The 24,112-nt window shown below is 43.7% G+C and overlaps 1 protein-coding gene across 2 annotated transcripts in view; it reads left to right on the forward strand.

The window, feature by feature from the left end:
• The first annotated feature begins 14,969 nt into the window (after window positions 1-14,969).
• The window catches only part of net1 (neuroepithelial cell transforming 1), a 39,040-nt gene continuing 29,897 nt past the window's right edge, over window positions 14,970-24,112 (forward strand). The window contains exons 1-2 of one of the 2 annotated variants that reach the window (XM_039601412.1): window positions 14,970-15,115; window positions 22,829-22,892. In XM_039601412.1, the coding sequence (XP_039457346.1) occupies window positions 14,989-15,115; window positions 22,829-22,892 (191 nt within the window). In that variant the 5' untranslated portion in view covers window positions 14,970-14,988. The remainder of the gene's footprint in view (window positions 15,116-22,828; window positions 22,893-24,112) is intronic. The other variant, XM_039601413.1, reaches the window with a different exon arrangement.

The following is a 24,112-nucleotide window of genomic DNA, read 5'->3' on the forward strand; positions in this document are numbered from 1 at the left end:
TATATGTCACTGGGAGCGTGACGTTTGACAGAAGTGATCTTAAGGACTGTGAAAAGGTTTCAAGTTCTAAACTGATACCATTATTTGGTGATTTAAGTCAAATCTATCGGCCGATTTTTGATTTATTTTTTCGACTGGTTGATCTGAAACATGCAAGTGCAACAAACATACAAAGAAACAGGAACTCAGAAAGGGGCAAACACATTTTCACAGCACTGTAACACTGGTGCTTTCACAGGGACAGCACACAGCTTAGGATGTGTTTACTGAGCGTGCTGGCTAAAGGCTAAGTTCTGGTTTTAGACAATGTTGGTTTGGTTTTTTTAGCCCTCAGTATTGTCCTCGCCCTACAGGCGGGAAGGCTTCGTGGACATGCAGGCTTTGAATGTGATAAAGTTTGAAATCAATAACATCGCTGTATCAACAAAAAACCTCAGATGAGTTTGAGGTCAAGCTTTCTAAAACTCTTGTGACTATGATAACTCGAGAACAAGGCCAGACTGTTACCACAGGTGGGAGGGTCTGGGGAATGGGCGGGCCAGTCCATAGCATCATTGCCTTCATCTTGCAGGAACTGCTGCAAGATGAAGGGAGTTCCTGCAGGAACTCCTGACACACTCCAGCCACATGAGGTCTGGCATTGTCTTGCATTAGGAGGAACCCAGGGCCAACCGCACCAGCATATGGTCTCACAGGGGGTCTGAGGATCTCATCTCGGTACCTAATGGCGGGCACAGAAATGCCACCCCACACCATTAGTGACCCACTGCCAAACCGGTCATGCACCAACATCTTGGTGTTCTCTGGCAAATGCCAAACGTCCTGCACAATGTTGGGCTGTAAGCACAACCCCCACCTGTGGACGTAGGGCCCTCAGGCCACCCTCATGGGATCTGTTTCTGAGCGTTTCAGCAGACACATGCACATTTGTGGCCTGCTGGAGGTCATTTTGGAGAGCTCTGGCTCCTCCTGTTCCGGCGGTAGCGGTCCTGCTGCTGGGTTGTTGCCCTCCTACAGCCTCCTCCACGTCTCCTGATGTACTGGACTGTCTCCTGGTAGCGCCTCCATGCTCTGGACACTACACTGACAGACACAGCAAACCTTCTTGCCACAGCTCACATTGATGTGCCATCCTGGATGAGCTGTACTACCTGAGCCCCTTGTGTGGGTTGCAGACTCCGTCTAATGCTACCACTAGAGTGAAATCACCGCCAGCACTCAAACATCAGCCAGAAAGCATAGATACTGAGAAGCTGTCTGCAGAACCACTCCTTTATTAGGGATGTCTTGCTAATTGCCGATCATTTCCACCTGCTGTCTGTTCCATTTACACAACATTTTGTGACATTGATTTGCAATCAGTGTTGCTTTCTAAGTGAACAGTTTGACTTACATTGTTTTGTTTAAGCGTTCCCTTTATTTTTGTGAGCAGTGTAGTTTGTCAGCTGACTCCTTTGACCGGCTGCTGTTTCCTCCCATGCAATCACATCTCAGCCCCGCCTGCGTTTGGTTTAGACAACCTCGACAAACCTGTGTTTGCTTTTACAACCTCTCTGATCATCTAAATATTAATGACTTTTTAATCCTATGTGACTTTGCACAATGTCCTCGTAGCTCCTCTCTCCAGCTACACATAATGTTGTCTTAACCAAAATCAACATCCGCAATCGAATCAAGTTGTAGGTGTGAGGTCGATGCACACGTGGTGCTTTAAGTCCAAACATGTAGTGAATGGTTTTAGAGTATGTAGGAGACGGAGCTTTGCTTCCTTGTTTGTTTGTTTAAGGCAGCCAAATTCCGACAGCTCTCATTTTGTCAGTAGATAATCAAAGGAAACCGCAGGAAGTGACTCGATGAAAAGTCAAGTGATGGCATCTAAAAGCCAACAGAACCTCAGTTCATGAAAATCTTTAAATGAATAAAGAAACCTACACAAGTCTCAACAGGGCAGTTTGGACAGATACTTCTATCTCCCCCTCATCTTAGCTGGTCTCAAACCAAAAGAAGGAAGCATGTAGGTGTGGACCCATCCATCATGCTTTTCTAAGGTTCAGTGACAGCTTATTAAAAACTTTCCATAACCTGTTTACAAGCCGAGTTGGAAATCCAGGCTAAATACATCAGGCCTGTCTCTAAACCATCTTTGAGTCCTCGGTGGATACAAATAATACATTCACAGATCCCAGTCTGTATAAAGAGAGATATCGAGCGCTGAACTTCTGCCAACTCTTTTTGAAAAAGGACTCTTCATTTGCACACAGACTGTTTACACTCTTGCCAGCAGACCTTGGCGTGAATCTTTCACTAGCTGTCAGTTCACCTACAGTTTCTAACATAACAGCCACAAACAGATATGAGGAGGTGCACCTGAAAGCACAAGATATTTAGTTTCAGATGAGGAGCTTTTGGAAAAGGTCATGGTGGCGATGTGTCAGCAGGCAGGAGATTCCAGGAATGTAACAGCTCTTACTGTAAAAGTGACGCTCGTTTTTAGGAAGCTACCCTGGACCAGAGCCAATGAACTTTGAAGTGCTGGTTAGAGCTTTTGCTGACTAATTCAGTGTGTGAGCGTCTGCAGCCGGAGAACATTCATCACACAGTTGCTGCGTGTCTGCCGGGCAGCGAGGCCCGAGTGTTCGAGCTGCGTCATGAGGCGCTCTTGGCACCACATTGCCATTGTGTGTGTGCGTGTGTGTGTGTGTGTGTGTGTGTGTGTGTGTGTGTGTGTGTGTGTGTGTGTGTGTGTGCGTGCGTGCGTGTGTGTGCGGGTGTATGTGCGTGTGTGTGTGTGCGCGTGTGTGTGCGTGCGTGTGTGTGTGTGTGCGTGTGTGTGTGTGTACACGGGGTCTTACTATCTTGGTGGGGACCAACAGCCCTCGTGGGGACGAAGGCGTTTTTCAGACTCAGAATGTGGTTTTAGTGTCAGAGCTGGGCTGTGGTTAGGAAAGCATTATGTCAGTGAGATGTCCCCACTAGGATAGCAACACCCGGCGTGTGTGTGTGTGAATCGGGATGAGTCGTGCTGTTTTCGGCAGTCAGTCCCACCAGCCCCTCCCCCTCCTGTCCGCTCTCTGAGGACTGAAAGCCGTTCTTTTAAACACAGACATCAGATTATTTTCCCGATTCGATACCACATCAGCCTGTTCTTGCTTCTGTACATCCATCTGATATGAGGCTCTGACATCACTTCCTCCATGCTTGCTTTCTTCCTGGAAGCCCCCCCCCCCAAAAAAAGGCCTGTTTTCCAGTGAAGTTCACGTCTATGAGCTTGCTGCTATTTTTACCCCACTTTAAACTGGCCTGTTAGGATTGTTTATCTGTGTCCTGGGAGGAAGGCCTCCATGCCAGGACAGCCCAGCTGGCCGCAATGGTGCTGGGAGTGGTCTGAAGCAGTGATCCCTTCCCAGAACTACATCCAACCAAAGCCAGCTGTTAGAAATTCTCTAGAAGGAGAAGTTATTGTTTTGTCTCGTCTCCCTTCCAGGATGGAAAATGTGTTGAGTTCAGGAACTCAGAGGTTTCTCTTATGATGTGGGCTTTAACAGAATCTGCTGAGGGTAACATCCATGGGAGTTTGGACTCTTTAAATTTGCACCAATATCATCATATTGGATGATTTTTTTCTCTCAGATACATGACAAACTGATTTTCCTCACATGTGTTATCTACTCATTGATGCTGTGGGTGACCATGCTCCAATCAGCTGGTTGCTCCAAACTCGAAGCTGCACAGTTTTCCATAGAAGCTCTGACTGGTGCAGCATTAAGACGAGCAGTTATGACACCTTTGAGTTTGTCTCCACTGTAGCTAATGACAACATCTCTGGCAGCCAACATCACGATGGAATGCATTCAAGCTAACTTCAGCGGACTCTGGGGGTTGGGCTAATATTTACAGCACCGTCTTTATTTCATTTCATTTTTAGTTTATACCTGCCGATCAGCTGACACTCACAGGAAAAAAACAGGTCAAGTCTCCTCTTGGAAAAAAATCCGTTTACTGTCCTAGAAACTCAGCCGTCACATGTTTGTCCTCTGGATTTACAACCATGGATTGAAATTGAAAAGTCATAAAGTCACAGGATGTAGTCACCTGAGGCTCCAGTAAAACAGACTAGTCTGTGTGTGATACTGTGAGCCACACTACGCTCCTCCGCTGAGATTGATGCTCTCCGTTGACTCCATCACCATCACCTCCATCAGAGTAACTCTTCTCACTGGGGCTCATGCCTCCCTCTGGGCTTTTACTCTGCACGACCCCCACCTGAACCGCACCGCTGACGCACATTAATACACACGGTAACCCGGGGCCATATGCTCCATACAGCATGAACCGCTTTATGGTAATGTCATTGCTGAGAGAAATGGCTGTGCTCTGACTCGCAGCCTGACATTTATCCATTAATTCAGATGTTGTTTAACAGCAGTAAGGGCCCCGTACCCATCGGTGAGTGTGCCAAAGATAAATTTCACCCAGATAAGCCGTTACATTTCCTGGAGGCCTTCAGGTTATTTCTCACAGTCTTGGAGGTATGATAAGTTTTGCATTTGTCATATTGTGGTATAGTTTGCATTGAAGATGCCTGACATGATACTGACCTTAGACTAAAAATCTACTTTTTTTCTATTGTTTCTTTGTGGAAGAGGCTTTTCTGATGATGATAAATTTGAACTATTGTTGCAAACAGTGGTTCATATTTGGTTTGAATGCAATTAGTAACCATCTACGGTGTACTATGGATGTTGTCAGTAACTGGCTTTGGAGGCCTCCGTCGTTCCTGAGGTTTGGTGTCACATCTAGAAGGTTAAGCCCTAGCTAACGTGCTAGCTAACGTGCTAGCTAACGTGCTAAAACCACATGAGACCTGTACATTGTGGTTTTTTCTCCCCCTGCTAAATGTTTCACTCTCAACTTACAGGAAACAAAAGAAAAAACTCATAATGGCAGCATGTTAGTCCTCTTCAGGGAATCGCTCCTGGATAGTATTATTGGGCTAATCAATAATGGCAGTTAAACAGTGACTGTGCAGTGATTCATCGGCTGTAAATGCATACACTGAATCTGCTGGGCTCCTTTGCCTGTTCGTGTCAGTGTCAGAGCACGCTAATTTTCCTGGAATGGCTACATCTGAACAGTAAGATGGCTCACCGGGGGGAGGTTTGTTGACGGGAAGGGAAGATCAGTGTCGGGTTGGCGGTTCTGAGGTCCTGGATCTGTCTGACAGGCTGCCTGCTAGAGGAGTAGGCCGCTGGGAGAGTTTCAAGCAGACACAAAAGCAGAGGGTGATTAATGGTTTTCAATACCACATGGCGAACTATGTAGTCATTCTCTTGCAGGAATAATTGAGGGGTTTCATTCAATAGAACTACACTGCATACCTCCTTCAGGAAATAAATCTTAAGTGATATTCATTGCAGACGTGGATGATAGCTACGCTAAGCATGAATGTGTAAACTCAGAGCCTTACAGTTTATGAGAATGGTTTACATTTTCTCCATTTCACTCACTAGAAACCAGTATTCAAATCTTGATATGCAATTACATTTCCCGGTGTCTCTGTATTTCCCCCCAAAAAACTAATTGTCAGCTATCAAATCCAGGAAGAAGCAAAGAGTGAAAACCAGGTAATCCAAACGTCAGAAAGCATTACACAGCTAGGTGGCGCACAGCTACACAGACCACTGAGTGAGGAGAAGGGAAGGCTGAGATATCGATGAAGCAGGTAATGAGAGAGGAGGAAAGGGCTGGGGGACTGCAGACAGCTGAAAACAATAAAAAAAATCAGGCAGGTGGACGTTCCAGTTCGGCACAAAGACTGTATCAGTTACACTTAACGGGTTGGCCAGCGGTTCAGTTTTTGTTGCTTTGCCTCTGTGCACCACCACGGTGGATTGAATGGTTTCACAAATAATTTAATGCAGTCCTTTTTCCACATAGTTCCCCACTTTCAGAGGCTCAAAATTAATGAGGCAGCCAGCTGCCATATCGTGACACAGTGGTTGTTTGATTTAAAGGCTGCTGTGATGGACCTAACTGTAAACGTGATAAACACTGATGATAGATACGGACATCATGAGAAGAATGGAAGGTTGGCCCTCGGTGTAGATGCAAAGAAGATTAAGCACTTAACTGCATGGACTAAAGTGCTGTTTGAATATAAATTGGAGGTGAATGTGGCTCGTGGTGTAGAGCAGCGGTCCTTGACCTCTTTTGCACCACAGACCAGTTTATGTCCGACAGACCGGCCTTTAAGGTGTCGCGGATAAATACAACAAAAATAAAACCAGTACCGGTACCAAAAAAAAGATTTATTCATAACACACGAGAAAAGACGCAGGGAAACCGAGTTAACAATAAAAACCCTGAAAGCCATGAATTTCACACCCGAGCCTCAACTCTCGTGGCCCGGTACCAAACGACTCACGGACCGGCCCCGGTCCATGGCCCAGGGGTTGGGGACCGCTGGTGTGGGGCACTGGCAGCACGGCTGCTAGATTGCATTTCCTAACATCTATTAATAGTTTATAGACACTGTTTGGTTTTTATTGGAATTTCCAAATCTGTGTTAATGTTATTGGATTCTTAATTGAGATGAAATGTGAGTAATTAACATATTTCATCATTTGGAGATATTATAACTTTGTCCCCAAACTGCTCAACGTCAGCGCTCCCTCTGATATCCGTATTTCGAATCCTGTCCATCCGGGTCACTCCCAGTGAAGTGGGTCGATGGTTCCATCCCTGTCTCCTGTACATCCATCTATCCAAGTATCCTTGGGCACATTTTTCCCGATGTATGTGTGAGAGTGTTAAGTTAAAAGTGCTTAGGCATGTGTGTGAACGGGTGAATGAGGGGTGTTGTAAGAAAAGTGCTTCGAGTGCTTACCTTGTGTAGAAAAGTGCTCCATAAGTACCAGTTCACTGGCTGTTTCCAGTCCACAAAGACACACAGCAACTGTGATGTTCTCTGTACTCGTCCGTCAACACAAACATCACATCTGTGGAGGTCTTTCAGGCATGAAGCCATACGGCTGCTCACTGATCGCCACCTCTCTTCTTAACCTAGCTTCAAGTCTTTCCCGTAGCTTCACGGTGTGGCTCATGAACCTCTGTGGTTGCCACACTTCTGCACTTCACCCTTGTTCTTGAAAACAGGTACCATTAAACCTTTTCTCCATCCCTCATGCATTCCTCAAGCAGTCTGGTTAAAAAGTCCACTGCCCTTTCTCCTGGACCTCTCCACACTTCCACAGGTGTGTCACCAGGACCAGCCACCTTTCCACTCTTCATTCTCTTGATACCTCACCTCCTCCGTACTAATCCTGCACTTCCAGCACTACTGCTGTACTTTCCCAGTCATCTGGTAGTTCTTCCCTACTATCCTGTCTCGTCTCATTCCCAGTGGAATTCTTCAACCAGTTAATGCCTCTGCCTTCACTTGCATCTTCTTCTTTATTTCCAAAGTCTTCATGATCTGATATTGCTCCCAGATTCCATAACATGCAGTCCACCTCTTCTGTATTTCTCTCCTTAACAGCATTCTATCCAACACCTCCTCATTACCCCTGTCGCTGTGACTGCTCCTAATTTGTGCCCCTTCACATCAGGACCCAACATGGGACACTTTCAAACCCTGTCTGAAAACTCACTTTTATTCCTCTGCTTTTAAATCAGAAGAGTTTGTACTGCTTGTATTTATCTTATTTCTTACTCATCTACTAACTTTCTGATTCTTTTTCTTAGCTTTTATCATGTCTTCCTATGTTTTTATCTCTTGTGCAGCATGTTGGTCATCAGTGTTTGTTTAAAATGTGCTATATGAATAAATTTGACTTGACTGGTCCCCCTCACCAGCATGTCCATTTAAGTCTGCTCCAGTCTCTGCTCTGTCCCCGGGGGAACATCATTGAAGTTGTTTCATCTTGCTCCTGTAACTGATCCACCCTGTGGGGCGTGTGCACTGACAACATCCAACATCTGCGCTTTGACTCCCAGTTTCAAGTTTCATGACTGAGGAAAGAGTGCAGCCTTGGTTTCTATATTTGAATGTGGCGCTTTGATTGTTGCACGTTATGCAGCTGGCTGGAGAACTGCACTGTAAAAGCCATAAAGGTTGATTTACTTATGCGAGGGCATTGTTTGCATTTGGTTGTTTCTCTGTGTGTGAAGTAAAAGCAGACACCGGCCTGAGGGGGCATCGACTCATTTCTCTAAGAGGCTGCAGGATGTCGCTGTAATCTCTCAAGGTGAAGCTGCTTTCATACATGCACCGCAGGAGTGGATGTTATTTTGCTTTTCAGTGAATCCGAGGCCGCAGAACAAACACATCTCTTTTTCTTTATCAGCGACTCACCCACACATACTCGCTCACTCTCCAGTTCTCACCTAAAGGTGTGTGGTGATGCAGCTTGTGGCAGGTGGTGCACACAGCGGTGCCGCAGTGTGACTAATAGTTGTTGCTAAATGGCGTGAACATCCTGTGCATCTGTTTGATGAATCTTCCTCCTTCCTGTGCTCGCCTTCCATCCCTCCCTCCGTCTATCCATCCAGTTATACGTCCCTGCCTCCAAGTTAACCACAGGTCATGTGAAATGAGACGATTCAGATCAAAGTGGAGCGTTCTGCATGACTCAGCCAAAGTGACACGTAGGACAAGAATATAAGCTTACGTAAAATAATCGTCATCACATCATTCCTGTCTATATTTGCAGGCGCAGATGGGAGCAGACGGACGGACGGCAGCGAGGATGACATCACTGTTACCCGTGGGAGCCTGGGCCTGTCATTCTTGGTGTCACTTCCTGGGAGAGAATAGAAGAGGAAGCCAGAGCGAGAGCCGACAACGGGCGCTCCCCTCACCTCCACAAGGAAGCCTTTTTCCCCCGAGAGCATAATGTGTGTCCGCTTGTGTCCCTCGCTCACTCCTGCATTCATCCCACAGAGGGCTGGTGCTGGTTCAGAATTTGTGTAAGCCCTGATTGTTTTCATTTTCTTTGGGCTCAAGTCTGAGCCTTTTCCAACAAATCCTTTGAAGAGCTTATTATTTTACATTTCAACGGTAGTTAAAATAAGTCACAGTGGTGACTTTATGGGTACGGATGCAGTAAGCTGTGCCTCTGCAGGCTTTATTTTGCTGCCCTGGGTCAGCAGTGTTTGGGGAAAAGCTCCGTTTGGAGGGATAAAAAAACGTGGAGGCCACAGTGACGTCACCTGATGGTGTTGGACTCTGGGTCGGGGTGAGGCTCGATCCCTAGCATTTTGGCCACTGCCACACTTTGTTTCTATGCTGGAGTTTTCCCATATTGGACAAAAGGGGCGAGTGATACATTAAAGGTAATCCTAGCAAGGTTAGCAAGCTGCATGTGTAGCTTGCATGGGTCCAGTGGACGCACATCATTTCTAATTAGTCCTTTCCCTGAATGGTGTAAGCCTCACATATTTGTCAGGTGATTCTGTTTAACTCCAAAAGGCTCCAACAGGAACAGTCCAGTTTGACTCCAGTCTGCACAGAGCCCTCAGTTAACCCCTCAACATCCACTCGTGTCACCAGATCAACGATTATTCGTATTGCTGTTTGTTGATATTGTGTTACTGTTGTAAAATGCAGTGACGTGGCTGAAACTACAGCGAGTCATCAGAAAGATCAATGAGCTTCTCTTCCTGTTGGAGTGTTCACAGACAAGATAATGGCTGAAATAAGTTAGTAAGCTCTATTTAAATGCCAGCTCGTCATGAACTTTGATTTTCTTTTTTAATCATGAGGCTTTGTGATGATTCATGTCTGTGTTAAGGTGCTAGCGTAGCTGATTCAGAGCTGCTAATGAGTAGATGTGTTGTTCTACTTGTTTGTCTTCATCCAACTGAGCAACTCAAACGTAACCAGCTTAGTGCATACACAGCATCTTTGTACTATCCATCACATCTACTGTGCAGGCATACAAAGCAGACACACATCCTGCTACCTGATTTGTTTTACACAAATCCTGAACTCAAAATGAGCAGGACGCGCTGTGGTTTAGGCGCTGGCAGGCTCTGGTGAGTCTGTGTTTAAAGGCAAAGAAAGGATGGAAAGATGACTGCAATGTAAAAATGAAATTAAAGATGTCCAGGTTTCGGTCCCCGGGACAAGTCACAGCTTTGTTGGATTGTTTTGTACCGCCGCTGTTTCATGAAATGTATTCCTGGCTGCCCTACAGTGGATTTGCTTCTGACCTTTGACCTCTCTAACCAACACAAGTGTATCAAAGCTGAGCCCTCCCTTTGAGGACCCGCATGGACGTTATAGATGTAATGTCGCCCTCTTGTGTGTGAATATAAAATTGCAGGATTAATATACGATGTCTTTACAAAACACTGTCTGGTGAATTTCAGCACTTCTCAGTGTGAGATCGTAACATCGGATGTGGGCAGCTGTTAGATGGCTCCGCCCTCCAAAGCCTCCACCTCTCTGCAGCACCGACAGCGTAAAGACTTTGTAACCTGGAGGCTCCGATCGTGGGACACACCTCTGATCATCTGACACCCATGTTTCAAACACCTGGGAGGGCCGCTGGGACAATGCATGTACTGTTAGATTTGTTGTCATGACGACCTTGCTGGTTATGTAAGCACTGGGCTCTGGTTCCCACAAACAGTGGTGCACGCAGGTCTTTGTGCTGTGACACTAGAAACCACACACACAGTCACAGTTTGTACATTCCTCCAGCTGCTCACATGTCACCCTGCAGCGACTGCAACGAGACATTTAACCCTCAGAGATGATCCAAACCTTAACCCTGTGCTATCAGCATGTGTGCTTAAGGTGAGGGCTGTGGCCGACTCGGGGCTGATACTTTGTTGCAGTTTAACATCAAGAATTTGGGTGGCACAGTTTCTTTCAGTAATTCAGTAAATTTGTTTCAGTTCCCACCAAAACTGAAGTAAGCTTGCTGGTTTTCTTGGATTTTTGCTGATTTCTTGAGCTTGGCCACAATTTCTCTGGTTGGCTGTTAGTTTCACAACTCCTCCAGTCTGCATGTTGAGATGTCATGTGTGCCACAGGCACAGTACTTTGAGTAATAAGTGCTATAGTGATGCAGTTGGTTAAACTAGCAGGTTCCTCTCTGTAACCTTGATTGAATCCAAAGATTTCGTGACCCTAAAGCAGACTCACATTTACCAGCTTCTCTGTTGCTCAGGTGCTTCTTCACATGCTCTGTCTCTCTGGCAACAGCCTGGAAATGCTGCTGCTCTGGACCAACAACAATAAATGTGTGTGTAGAGGTACCCATGTGTCCGTCTGTACTGATGGAGCTGATGTGCCACATAGATTTGGCTCTGTAAAGTTAAATGACGTTGAGCATACTCATGTACATATCCATCCATTCACACTGGTTTTCCTCTCTTACGTCATGTGGTTCTGTTTTTCTTCTTCCCCTCTGTGTCTGTGGAAGGTGGCAGGTCGTGAGCGTAGACTGACGTGGACTAGAGTGAGTGCTCGTCATTATGCTTGTGATGTCTGAGAGAGCACAAACGCCGTTCACAGTAGCCTCTATGCATTCCTCCTGTGGCAGGCGTCCCTGTCTTATGCTGTCAGCCTCACTTTTTATGTGACGTCTGTTCTGTTTGAATTCATCTTCATTGCTGGAAGCAAGTATTCAGGTGCCAGCTGCTCATGATGCTGGACTGGCATAGCAACAGCAGCAAAAAGAAGAGCTGTCACACAGTGCACAGAGCGCAGCAGGGCTGAGATCACCGTGATGAGCAGGTGTGTGTGTGTGTGTGTGTATTATAATAGTGGTTTTTAGTAGGCTGGACTAACTGGTTTGTATTTCCTTGCTGGAATAATAGCTGACCCTGGTTTGGCCTTTGGGAGCTAACTTGTGTTTATCTGGATGGACCTCGCAGGTGTGACACTGTCATACCGCAGACTGTATGCCGTGTCCACCATGCATGCATGTCGATGCATGCATGCATGCAGTCACTCTCTCTCTCTTTCCTCTTTTCTCTCTTCTTCTCTCTCTGCAGGGCAAAGCCTGCCTCCTCTCTACGACTCACATTAGACAAGTTGTCCAAAAATGGTCCAACAGAGAAAAAGTGAAGGTTGAAGGAGAGAGATCACAGAAAGTCGATGACAAGCAGCTACAGGTGAAAAACAAACCCACTGAAAACCTTTTTGAACCAACTACCAATGAGAGTGCAGGATACAGGTGATTGATATATGACTGGTTGGTAAATATGTTACAGGGTCACCTAGGCAACTGGAGCCTGGAATGTCCGCTAGCAACCAATCGTCAGCTTCAAAGCAATGCACGACAGCTCGATGACTTCCTGTGTGGATGAAAAGTGTTATAGCTCATGTTCACATGCAGTGAATGCTGATTCTGATGGTTGTTTTAAAGTTTGAGGGGTTTTCCAAGTGAATGTTTGCAGGTATCCACACAGACTTCAGACAGGCCTGCCTTTAAGTCCTAAATTTTAAAATAGTAGACAACTTTCTGTGCTAGAGGTATCATATATGCAATGATAGCAATAATATTTTAAAATTTAATAATACAAATAAAAAGCTGGTAGTTGTTCTTTTTGTACATGGTTATAGGATTTTCAGTGTAGTTCCCTTGCTTCTGTAGATTTGATAATGATACCATTACATTTCCTTTGTTTTTGCTCATAGTTGTGGAGTGAAAATGTAATAATGTGACAGTAAATATGGAATCTTTGCTGTGCAGAGCATCCTCGGCTGGGGTCAAATTCCTGTCTCAGTTAGTGTAAAGCACACTTTGGTTTAACATTGAACTGTTTCACCAAAGGACAAAGAAGAAGTGTTGAAACCAAACTTTGGTCTATAGAATCTCTAAACTGCAGTTTTAGAGCAAAATAATGTGACACTGTTCTCCCACACTCACCAGCCTTTGGTTTAAAATGTGTTGAATCAAATTTAATCATCGAGTCGTTTTGTCCATGTGAAGCCGTCTGACACAGCACTGCACTCTGGATCAACATCTGACTTATTGATCTTTTAATCTTCTTTCTATTAGAAGGTGAATGAGTTTTTGGGGTTTTTTTCATTTTCCTACAACATAACGAGCCTTCTTTAAATCACTGCTTACTTGTGACCCAAGAAATGACTAAATATTATGGTCAGTGCTTCTGATCCGTCCTGAGAGGTAAGTGTTGGGACTTTCCTACAATTGTATTGGCTTTGCGTTATAACATGTCTGAATAAAATTGCTTACATTCAAAATGTATATAACTACTAGCTGTTAACCTTCAGTGGCAACAAACGCTGTGGTTAGCTTCCTGTTTGTGTGTAAAAACTCTGCTATCAGCTGCAGTTATCTCTCTTTGTTGGTGCATGTAGTGGCGAAGCACAGATCAGGGCGGAGATCTGCAGTTCATCTCACCGCTGCAGCTGTGGTGACCAAACGTCTTCTCCAAGAAGCTGGTTTCACATGGTGGTTTAGATGTGTGCTGCTCTTGTCTAGCACCATTTGAAATCAGTGTTCTTGGGGAGAGCAGGACAGCAGCTTCGGCAGTGAGTGAGCGTTAGGAGGACAGTACACGAATGCCCCTTCTTCCTCTCCTCCTCTTCTTCTGTTGCCACTAAAAGATAACTGATTTCTTCTGATGCTTAGAGCCTGCTGAAGCCTTCTAGCACCATTTGAAATCGGTTATAAAACTGTGGATCACTGCTTCTGTGGGTCGTCAAAGAAAGAAGACAGCAACGCAGAAAGCTTAGAGGACGCTCGTGGATTACACCCTCATTAATATAATCAGTCTGTCACTAATAAATCAGCTTTGCCTTTGCCAATTCTTAAACTGAGCTGTGGTGTTTGACCTTTCTACAACTGCTCAACGTTGCAGTTCTCACAAGATACCACTAGAGGGTGCTGGAAACCAAGATTACTTGGATTACCCTTTGGATGGATTGGCTGGACCTGAGTCGGATACATTATTGGGAAAGTAAACACATGGATGAATACATTTTTTTAAATTCAGTTTTAAGTATTTTTCAAAGCTTTAGAGGTAAGTGCTAAGTACAGTATTGTTTACTGTGATCAGGACTATAATCACCAATGCTGATGTTTATATGTACTGTAAATAAAGTTTGAGCAACAATGCAAAAGTAATAAAGTTAAAAAACAAAAGAAAAAACAAGCTTCAGATTATTTTCTCAGTGGGGGTCCAAAGTTTAGTTTTTATGAGAATCTGCTTTAAATATGACTGAAAACTGACGAAAACTGTGCTTCTACACCAAACTAGAATCAGACCGGCCAACTCCTTTTCCTCATAGTGTTTCACTGAGACAGCGTGAACCTCTGTGAAGATGAAGACAGTAAAGCACGTCTCAGGTGAGAAACCCCAACCCTCAGTGTGGGCTGAGACCGAAGTCTCAGACTGGTGTATGTACAAATTCAAACAAAACAGGAGGACACTAAACCCACAGTGGAGCAGGGGGAGGAGAACATTGGATCTGAGGGATTTTTATTACACTTTGGGGTCTGACACCTACACAAGCCCCTCGTGTTTATAAGACGAATCCTAAACTGAAGCAAGAAAGTATTTTATTGTTAGATCGATATTTTCATTTGTAATGATAATAATAATATTAATAATAAGGAGCCCATTGTATATGAAAATACATGTGATGACCCCTGATTATAGGTACGATCCAGATTAATGAAATCACTGAAAAACAAATACTGAATACTTTCTGATTCAGAATTAGATTCAAGGATATTTCAGAGTCTCAGTCATACACAGATATGTTTTAAACATTGATTTATTTATTATATATTAGGACTCAAAGTCACACTCTTGATTATAATGCTCGATTTTTCTGAACCACTCTAGCCCCGCCCCTTCCGAGAGACGTCATTTCATTGGTCGATTTTTGGATTTCCGCCATATTCAAAAACAGTGAAATCCCTTTACTCTTGTAGTTAGACTTATTGTTATTCTTCTTTTTCAGTAAGACATAAACTAAAGTCCCAGCTTATTTTATTTAAAATGAATGAAAGCGGAGAATTCCAACCCTCCGGTGGTCTTTCAGAGAAACCGAAGAGACAAGCGACACTGAAGAGGAAGCTTTCAGCTGATGATGAAGAGGGTCCCCCGAGAGCAGCCTCAGACGGTGGTGTGTCTTTTTTATCCTGCCGTTAGACCCTGAATAGCTCACACTGCAGGAACGGGCCCGGAACCATTGGTGCTGCTCAGCGTTTGCTGCTAGGACGACTTGTCTGGTTGGACTCTTTAGCATACCTTAGCTTAGCAGTAAGCAGAGAAATATTAAACGGCGCTTCGTCTTTAAACACACTGATTATTACTCGGTTCTAACCACTTGAGTGTGAGAAGCTACGACAAAGATGTGATATTAGGAGCTTCATTAACGTAGGTTTAAAGCGCCCTGCGGACAGTTTTATCATTACACCACAAGATGGCAGCAGCGTGCCCCAAACTGTTAGCTCTCCCTCGGGAATAGAAACGTTGTAATCACTTTCCATATGGATTTTATTATACGATATACTTTTTATATGTAATAGGTACGTGTACTGATGAAAACTGAACTAAAATAAAATAAATCAATGGAAAAAATACAAAACTATCACAACTCTGCAAGTGATGAATAAATCTGACTGAGAAGCTTTCGGAGCGGAGCTAACTTAGATGGGTCACAATGTAGGCCCGCTGTAAATCCCAACCGCGTTGGCCAAAGTTTATAAAGTGAACATCTAAGGCTGCTTCATGATTATCTTTGGCAGTATTATAACCATTTTATGTACAATACAGTTAATGACTTAAACATTAAGTGAAATAAATGAGTAAAAGGTAAGAGTGTGGCCTAAACGGGGCTAGCGAGCCCGTTACACCTGCTGTTGTTGCCCTTGGCTGTACAAGCTAAAAGTGACCTTCCATGCACTGGTACAGTTCAGGTGGTTGTCCATCTCTCAGCTTTTGTAACCAGGTGCAGGTGCTGCGGCTGACTAGGCCAGGTTGAAGACACAGGTGTGTGATTCTGTCAGTTTTTCCCACCTTTTCAGTGACACATCAATGCAGGAGCTCAGAGATTCCCATATTATGCTGCAGCACCTTGAAAAGATGCAACTTTCAGGATGTGCATGTGGCTTTTTTGTTCTTCTCTCTTCTCTTCTTCTTTGATCCCTAGCTGGTGTTAGACCTGGATCGACTCCTAAGCCCACACGCTGCTGTGGGTGCCAATGGTTGTTGAATTTCCTTCACAACTCGTTTCCATGCATTGCGATCATTGGTGATTGCCCTGGTCTTGGCGAGGATTGTTCTGCGATCTTCATTTTGGTTGGAGGTTTTTTGGTTTCTAGTTTCAACTTTTACACCTTTAACACCGCTGATGTGGTAGTTTTCCTTAAAGGTGCGACACCTATCATTTCGGAGTACCCGTGCCCTCAGCGCCCACACAAATGTGACACAGTCAGTGTGGTGGAGCCTGCCTCCACTCATGTCTATGAGCATGAGTCGTTGCAGCATTAGTCAGGTTGCGCAGGCCTACAGACTGGTTGGCAACCACTGGATGTTGGGGGGGAAAAATGTGTATTCCCAGTGTAGTGGGTGAATAGCTGCTGTCAGTTGTACCAAAAATCTCCTTGCGATGGCTTTGGTCGTTAGCAGATTGCAGACACTCATTGTTTCCAATTTGTGTTTGACTTCTCAGTTTCACTACTGCTCACAGAGTAGATGGTGAGTCTTTGCAGTACTGATAATCTATAACTGTAGTATGTCCGATAGGGCAGACAGCTCTCGAGCAGTGTGGCATGACATCTAGCATGCTGTGATGTACTGTACTGTTCTGATGTAGCCAGTACATGGATTTTAAGGGTGATGTTAGTGTAAATGTTACCCAGTTCTATATGTGCAGACAAGCAACTCTGTTAGTTTGGATTGAGGCAACTGAAACATCTTAAATTTGTTGGCCATGACTATGACAGAGACAGTGATGCTGTGGGGATAAAACCAAATGGGTTCTCTCGGGTTCGTTCTCAGACTGGCAGCTAATATAATAGTAATCAGTTCGCTCTGGGATGGAGCGTTTATGTTGGCTTCTTTTGAAAGGTTTTCCATGTTGTGTGCCAGAGTGCCTGAGCCCTGCCCAACTGCCTCTGCAGACAAACATGGAAAATATCCCCCCATAGCTGACCTCCATAACAAGGTTTATGGAAAAAAGAAACATAAATGTTGAGGCTCGATTTTTCCCAAGAGAGATTGGCAGTAAGTAATAGACTGATTTTTTATTTTTCCTGTGTTCATGCCAAGCACGTGCAGAAGTCAACCACCAGAACTATATAGGCTTGGTCATGTAAAGCAGCACAGCTAGAGCACTGGCAGAGACACAACTCTACAAATGTTATCTAGATGGGGTCACCTGCTTTACCAGCCTCATGGAAACTGTTCTTATACATTCATTCCTCAGACTACAGAAGATACAGGAGGGCACGTGGGTGCTGGTGGGGTCATTTTCACAGTGAGACAGCTTTAACCTTTAACAAACAAGGGCAGGGCTAACAGGGATACTAATCCACTGACTCACGGGCCACACTTCCCTTGACACATAACAGGTACAGAAAGAGAATGGACCTTTGTCCCCTGGCAGGTGATAGCGACTAGTGTGCACTGACATCGATCACGTATGTGTCCATGAAAACATTGGACGTGTGGATGCTAGCAACTTTGAGAAAGGTTTATGGTGTCCAAACACGAGTCGTTTACTGTAGATAAAGTTTGTGATAAACAAAAATGCAATATAGCTGGCCATAGCCATGGATGTGATTCTCAGATGTTGAGACCTTGTGAAGGGTGAACAAGTTTCTCCAAAGACACTATGAAAGGGCCCAAAACTTCACGTGCACAGTCGAGCTCGCTGAAGGACTTTACAGGCTGAGGAGATGACCTCACCTTACTTTCACGTAAAGCGATGAAGCCACCTGTGAGAATCGCTGTGATCTGTTCTGCGCTGGGACTGCTTTCAGTTTCCTGCAATGAGTAGATATGATAGTAGATATGAGATCTTCAAGTCTTCATCAGATAGAGCTGTGTGACTAATGTCATCCTGTCACACTGTGTGACAACGGACTGAAAGGGTGCAGTAAATGCACAATGTGTCTTTGTGTGCTGATTTTTCATATTCTAGATAGAATTAAATTATAATATATAATAATGTCCCAGCTGGTTTCTGTTTTCACTGTTAGACATCAGGTTTTCTTTTTTTCACAGACAGAGCGACTTGTCACCTTTTTTATCTCAAAGTAAAAAGATATACATTTGTCTCAAAAGTTATACAGAACGTGATTCTTACAACTTTAGTTTCTTCTGAAACATCCAGAGTAGCCTTGGACCCTGATACAGGTTCAGTCTGATCAGCTCACTGTTCACTGTGTGTCAGTGAAAAGGTTACGCTGAGGTCTGAGAGTGGAAATCAAAGCTTCCTTTCATTCATCTTTAACTTTTAAGAAAGTGAAAGCATGTTAAAATTTGAAGACACATATAATTGAAATCATATGCACATGACCCCCCACTCTACTGATTTCAATTAAAAACAACGTCAAAGTAAACTTTATTGTCATCTCTGCTATATACAGAGATCCTGTAATTGTGCCTTTATCTAATTGATACTTTATCATTATAAATCTTTTCTGTGCTGCCTTTGCTCTCCTACAGTTGTTTGAACAAAGCAATGAGGCATGAAGGATTGTTTAATTGCTCGTTAACTGTGGGTCCCAGCATCTCTTTCTGTTTCATTATAAAAAACTGGCTCACACCTTCCTGCAACAGCAATGATGATGCAACAACACAGGTTTCTTTTTAACCAACACTTGTTAATTACCAGCAGCAAAAGGTAATACTGGAAATTGACATCTGAACTATGCACAGTATACTGTGTCAGGGGTGTGTGGTTAATTTTCCCAGTGGGCCAGAAACTGGGACTGTAATGGACGGCCACACCAATAAACTGCACTCAGTCATGTTCGCCATTAATTTGATGTCCTAATAAATCGCTGCTTTATCCTGAGTGCATGCTGCAGTACTTATACCATAAATGTCATAGCTGAGGAGAAAAGGTCCTGCATATATTACATACATAAACAAAGTTTTACTATAATTTCCAACAAGAAACAAAAAACAAAACAGTAAGCCTTTCTGATGGAGAGTAAATCAAAGAGTTATTTACATTTAAATACTAACTCAGTCTTGACCTCACGTGTGCTGCTCAGGGACAACCAGAGTCCACTGTCCTGGACTTGAGCTGGCAGCAGTGATGTTTCTTACACATTGCGCTGTGACATGGGGCTACTCTAACCAGGCCCTGGAGCAGATGGAGAGCTGGTTCATAAATAAAGACCATTGTCACCAGCTGCTGTGAAAGATGGTGCGGTCAGAGTTTTTGTCACACATCTTATTCTCAGCTGCTGTAGACGCTTTGGCACCTTTAACTTTGTCTGGCTTGTGCCTAAACCAAGATGCCATTTATTTGCTGTTTTCAGAGCTCTTCCAGCTTAATGTAATTTTGCAGGTTTAGCATGCTGTTTGTGTGAAGTTTTGAAAGTGCTAAGGTTTACTGGTATTAAGCTTGCGTAATCAAATCTTTGTTATTACAGACTTCTTCTGTACTAACGCTTACTCTGCTGTAAGGCATGACGTTTGAAGTCAGTGAGGGAAGAATGAAAATGTGCTCGAGGCATGTGTTGCAATTCCAGCCACATCTTTCTACTTAATTATGACGATCGGACTCGCCTCTTCCGTTCCTCTGACTGAACCGCTTTACCAGCAGTGAGCGCGTGTCCCTGGTTCTTTTTAAAATGACTGAGCGTCGAGCAGTGATGTTTCTGCGGGTTTGATTAACACGGTTGTTATTGCACAATTTGTGCTGTTTATCCAGGACAGCTTACAGTAACACCGCTACGTCCAACCTGGGAGGTCATGAGAGAGGCACAGCAGTGAGTGTCTACAGCTGTCTGTGAGACACGGTGGAGGCTCCCTCATGGTTTGGGGTTATATTTCAGTCAGTGGTGTCGGGGATCTCGTCAAACTCGATGGAGTTATGAACCGCCACATTTGATCTTATATGCACCAAAGCAGACATAGGACATATCGATGTGATCAAAGGTTTTAGCAGTGCCAACATCTTTGCCAACAGTTTTTGAACTTATTCAGTTGAATTTTATTTCTATAGCACTAAATCACAACAAATGTTGCCTCAGGGTGACTTGAGTATTCTTCACTATATTGTAAAAACTGAAGTATCAAACAAAACGTCTGGGCATGACTGTGTACCATGGCTGTTCAATCATGTGTTCGAGACACAAGATGCGTGACCTCTCTCTCTGCATAAATAGACAGGAGTTAGATTTAGCACAGGTACTGTGGTTCCTCTCATCAGCACCAGACCATTTTCTACTTACCGGTCTCTGATGTTGTTCTATACAAATTCCCAGACATTTCCTCTCTATAGCACTTGTGAGTGATATTTGGTGACAGCTTTTTCCTGCCTTGGTTGTTATGTTGGGTCGATACTGTGTTGAGTAAGTAGCTGCATTTTTACAGCGTACCTTTGTAAAAATGAACCTTTACCCAGGACATGAATGGGTGAAGCTGCAGCTGACTACAGAAAAACAGTTGGTGTATGTACAGTATGACTGGAATGACTCAGCTATACACTTACTGGACACGGACACACACACACACATGCACACACACACACACACACACACGCACACACACACACAGGATGTCTGGATGCTGAAGCCTTTTTTGGTCCCACCATGTAAAACCTCCGTCTGAAGGTTTTGATTCAGCGCCTCCTTGTGTGTGCCGCGTCTGATGATCCATTTTTCCTGGTAGCTCATTTAAACATACTCCAGAGTGTTAACATGTCATCTTCCTGTTTACATTTTTCCTGTTGGATGACTGCAGAATGGTCATTAGAAATCTTTTTCAGATATATTTTGTCAAACGTGGCAGTGCTGCTCACCTGTTGACTTTATAACCTCAAAAACAATCTTCATACTTTTTATGCAGAATGAACCAGTGTCCTCTGTGCGTTGGCATGCCTGATCTGTTTGGTTTCATAAGTTGTATAATAACTTGGCCTTGTATGGCCGTCTCACACACAGTCTTCACACAAAGTATTTCATCAGTGTTTTAATAAAAATCCACTTTATTATTAGTACAGGACAGATGTGAAGCGCTGCTTTGATGTATGTCTTCTGCCTGTGTAACCATCCATTCACTGTGTGTGATGTGTTGTGTAATTGTCCTTGCTCAGCCTGACCTCGTGCTTCAATAATCACACAGGTTCTAAACATTTGTTTGAAGGATTATCAGAGCTCATGGTTGGGTGTGGGGGGGCAGTGCAATTGTTAACGTCCCAAAAAAGGAAAAAGCTGCACCTAGAGCTGGGCGATATAAGATTTTTTCATATCATGATATGTTTTTTTCATTTCAGGCGATAACGATATATATCACGATATAAGCCAAATAACTATATTTGTAAGATTTAAATGTGCCGTTGCTCACAAGTAAAATGTGAAATAATCAGCAGCTTGTTTTGATTAAAATATTTATTTCCCATAATAAGTTCAACAGGGCAGATGTACTTAAGGAACATGAGACTTCAGTTTCAGATAAAGGCAAACATTGCAAACTACACAAAAGGCAGCCGCTAAAGCGTTCAAGTTTCAAAATAGAACAAACAAAGCAGACTATTAAATTGTCAATTCCACTTAGAAACAAAATATTAATTCTAAAAATAAATCTTAGGTCGTTTTACAGAAGAACAGACAAAATTGACTAACTTTTGTCAATATCAAATAAACTGAGAACTAAAAGGAAATTCTCAATCTCTCCTTGTTGTATAGCTTAGCTTTTCAAACAGTTTTAACAGTTACTTTAGTCTGACAAAAGCCGAATGACGAATCAGCGCTTTCAGTCAGAGATTGAGCATGCACCGCTTTATTGTATTTCCAGACTTGCTTTCGGCACAATTTACAGTGCGCTACTCTGTTTTTTGTCAGACTTGAAATAGCCGAAATACCTTCACACTACGGAACTTCTGTGGCCCTTCTGTTCGACAAGCTCTCCGGCATTGGAACCATCATCTGTTTTTTCTTCGGTAACCTTCGCTCACGCTCTCGGTTGATTTTTCTCTAGTTGGCAAACTCCTTTCCTTCATTACCCGGGCTGCACGGCTGCAAAAACAAATACACATGTGCGCCTTGGCGCTTGTGCTGTACGTAACAAGTCACGTGACGTGACGCTGCGGCTGTGATTGGTTCGGCTCTGCGCTACTTAATTTGGATTGGCTGTTCTTTTTTTTTCTTTTAAGAGGACAAGAGAGATGAGGCCTATCGCAATAGTTTAATTTTTCTATCGAGAAAAAGTTATTTCGCAATACATATCATTATCATTCTATCGCCCAGCTCTAGCTGCTACCCATCCAAACAAAGAAACGACACTTGGATGCTGGTCATGATTTCAGCGAGTCCTCCTTCAGATGGTCCAAGGACAGCTTAGTGGATTGTGATTCTGACTCGGTGGATTCTGATCGGTCAGTCTTGCTACAGCATGCTGAGGCTGTGGGAGGTAATGATTTTTCTCAGAATATTCCTGTTCTGAGTCAGTGTCCTCTTCTTAGCACCTCACGAGTGGTTTGAACTGGCCTTTACTCAGTCTCTGGCTGGGACTTACGGTCAGGGTGGACTCCACCGGGGCTTGAAAATTCCCAACAAAATGACATTAACATGGCACTATAACCACACTGGTGGGCTGTGACAAACAGGAGTTTTAGATGAGTTTCTCTTGTTGTGTTTATGTCATCATACAGGTCACTGCAAAGAGGAAACTCAGTCACTGTTCTCACCACAGGACCGCAATGGGGCTGCAGTTTGGTGAGTCCAGATCTCATGTTTCCCACTTTGCCTGTTATAAAGGTCCACCTGCTAAACACACAGACACATTTTAGCTAGTTTATCACTAACTGGGATAACCTATGGTGACTCTGAAGTGAACCAAAGTGTTGTACCCACTGCATTTACTCCATGTGTTTGCTATACATTTTGTATCCATATTTACTACATATGCTCCCAGCATGGCTTTTGGCTGACTCCTGTCTTGTCATGCAAACTGGGCGTGTGCTTGAGCTCCACTTCCCGTCATAACGATGTGTTTTGGCTTTAACTCTCGTCTCAGAGTTTTCAACAAGGTCCCGGAAACAGGAGCGCTGCTCATTGTCACAGCAAAGAAAGCCAACTCCCTCCTGGCCCACAGTCACTAAACGGGAGCGAAGGATAAATGTTTTATTTTACTTGTTTACACCTTCAAAATTATCCCAAAAACAATCAAATACAAAAAAGGAAAATTTAAAGAAAGTAAATTCTTGATACCGGTACTTCCTGGGATGAACTGACCTTAATTTGTTCTGTTCAGTGGCTCTGATTATGTTGCTTTTATTGAGTCAAACAATAACTGACTTGTTGCTTTAAAGCCGACTTTTCCAACCTGAAATAGACTGCATGAGATCTCTCATACAGAATCATGTTCTCTTAAACCCCCTGCCAACAAATCTGAGTGTTTGTTTGTTTTTGTTTGTTTTTTGAAGCCTTACATCTCAAACCTAATAAAAAATTTTCAACTTTGCTGAAAAATAAGGTTTCAACATTTCCCCCCTCACATAGATTATGCTTCACATGCATACCAGATTACAGTTTTATTAATGAGCATATGCCAACATGAACAGCACGTTTGCTCATCCCACAGATACAAGAAAAAAGTACACTTATCTACAGCCCTTCTACAATAGAAACCTGAGAGATGCCTGACAACACTATTCAAAAGAAAACCACAAGAAATCACATGATTCCTCTGTGAGCAGCGTTTGGCAATGGTGGGGAGGACGAACTCCTTTTAACAGGAAGAGGGCACCAGAACAGGCACTGTAAGGGGCAGCCATCTGTCATGACTGGTTGGAGTGATGGGAAAGAGAAGAGAAAGAAGACCATAAAAAAATGAAGACAAACTTTGGGCGAAAGTAAACGCAAATGTAATGTTAGTGCAAAGGTGACACGAGTGAGGTAGAAAAGAACACATATTCAGTGCATCATGGGAAGTC

This window comes from Oreochromis aureus, linkage group 17 (assembly GCF_013358895.1).
Source record: "Oreochromis aureus strain Israel breed Guangdong linkage group 17, ZZ_aureus, whole genome shotgun sequence".
Classification (NCBI taxonomy): Eukaryota; Metazoa; Chordata; class Actinopteri; order Cichliformes; family Cichlidae; genus Oreochromis; species Oreochromis aureus.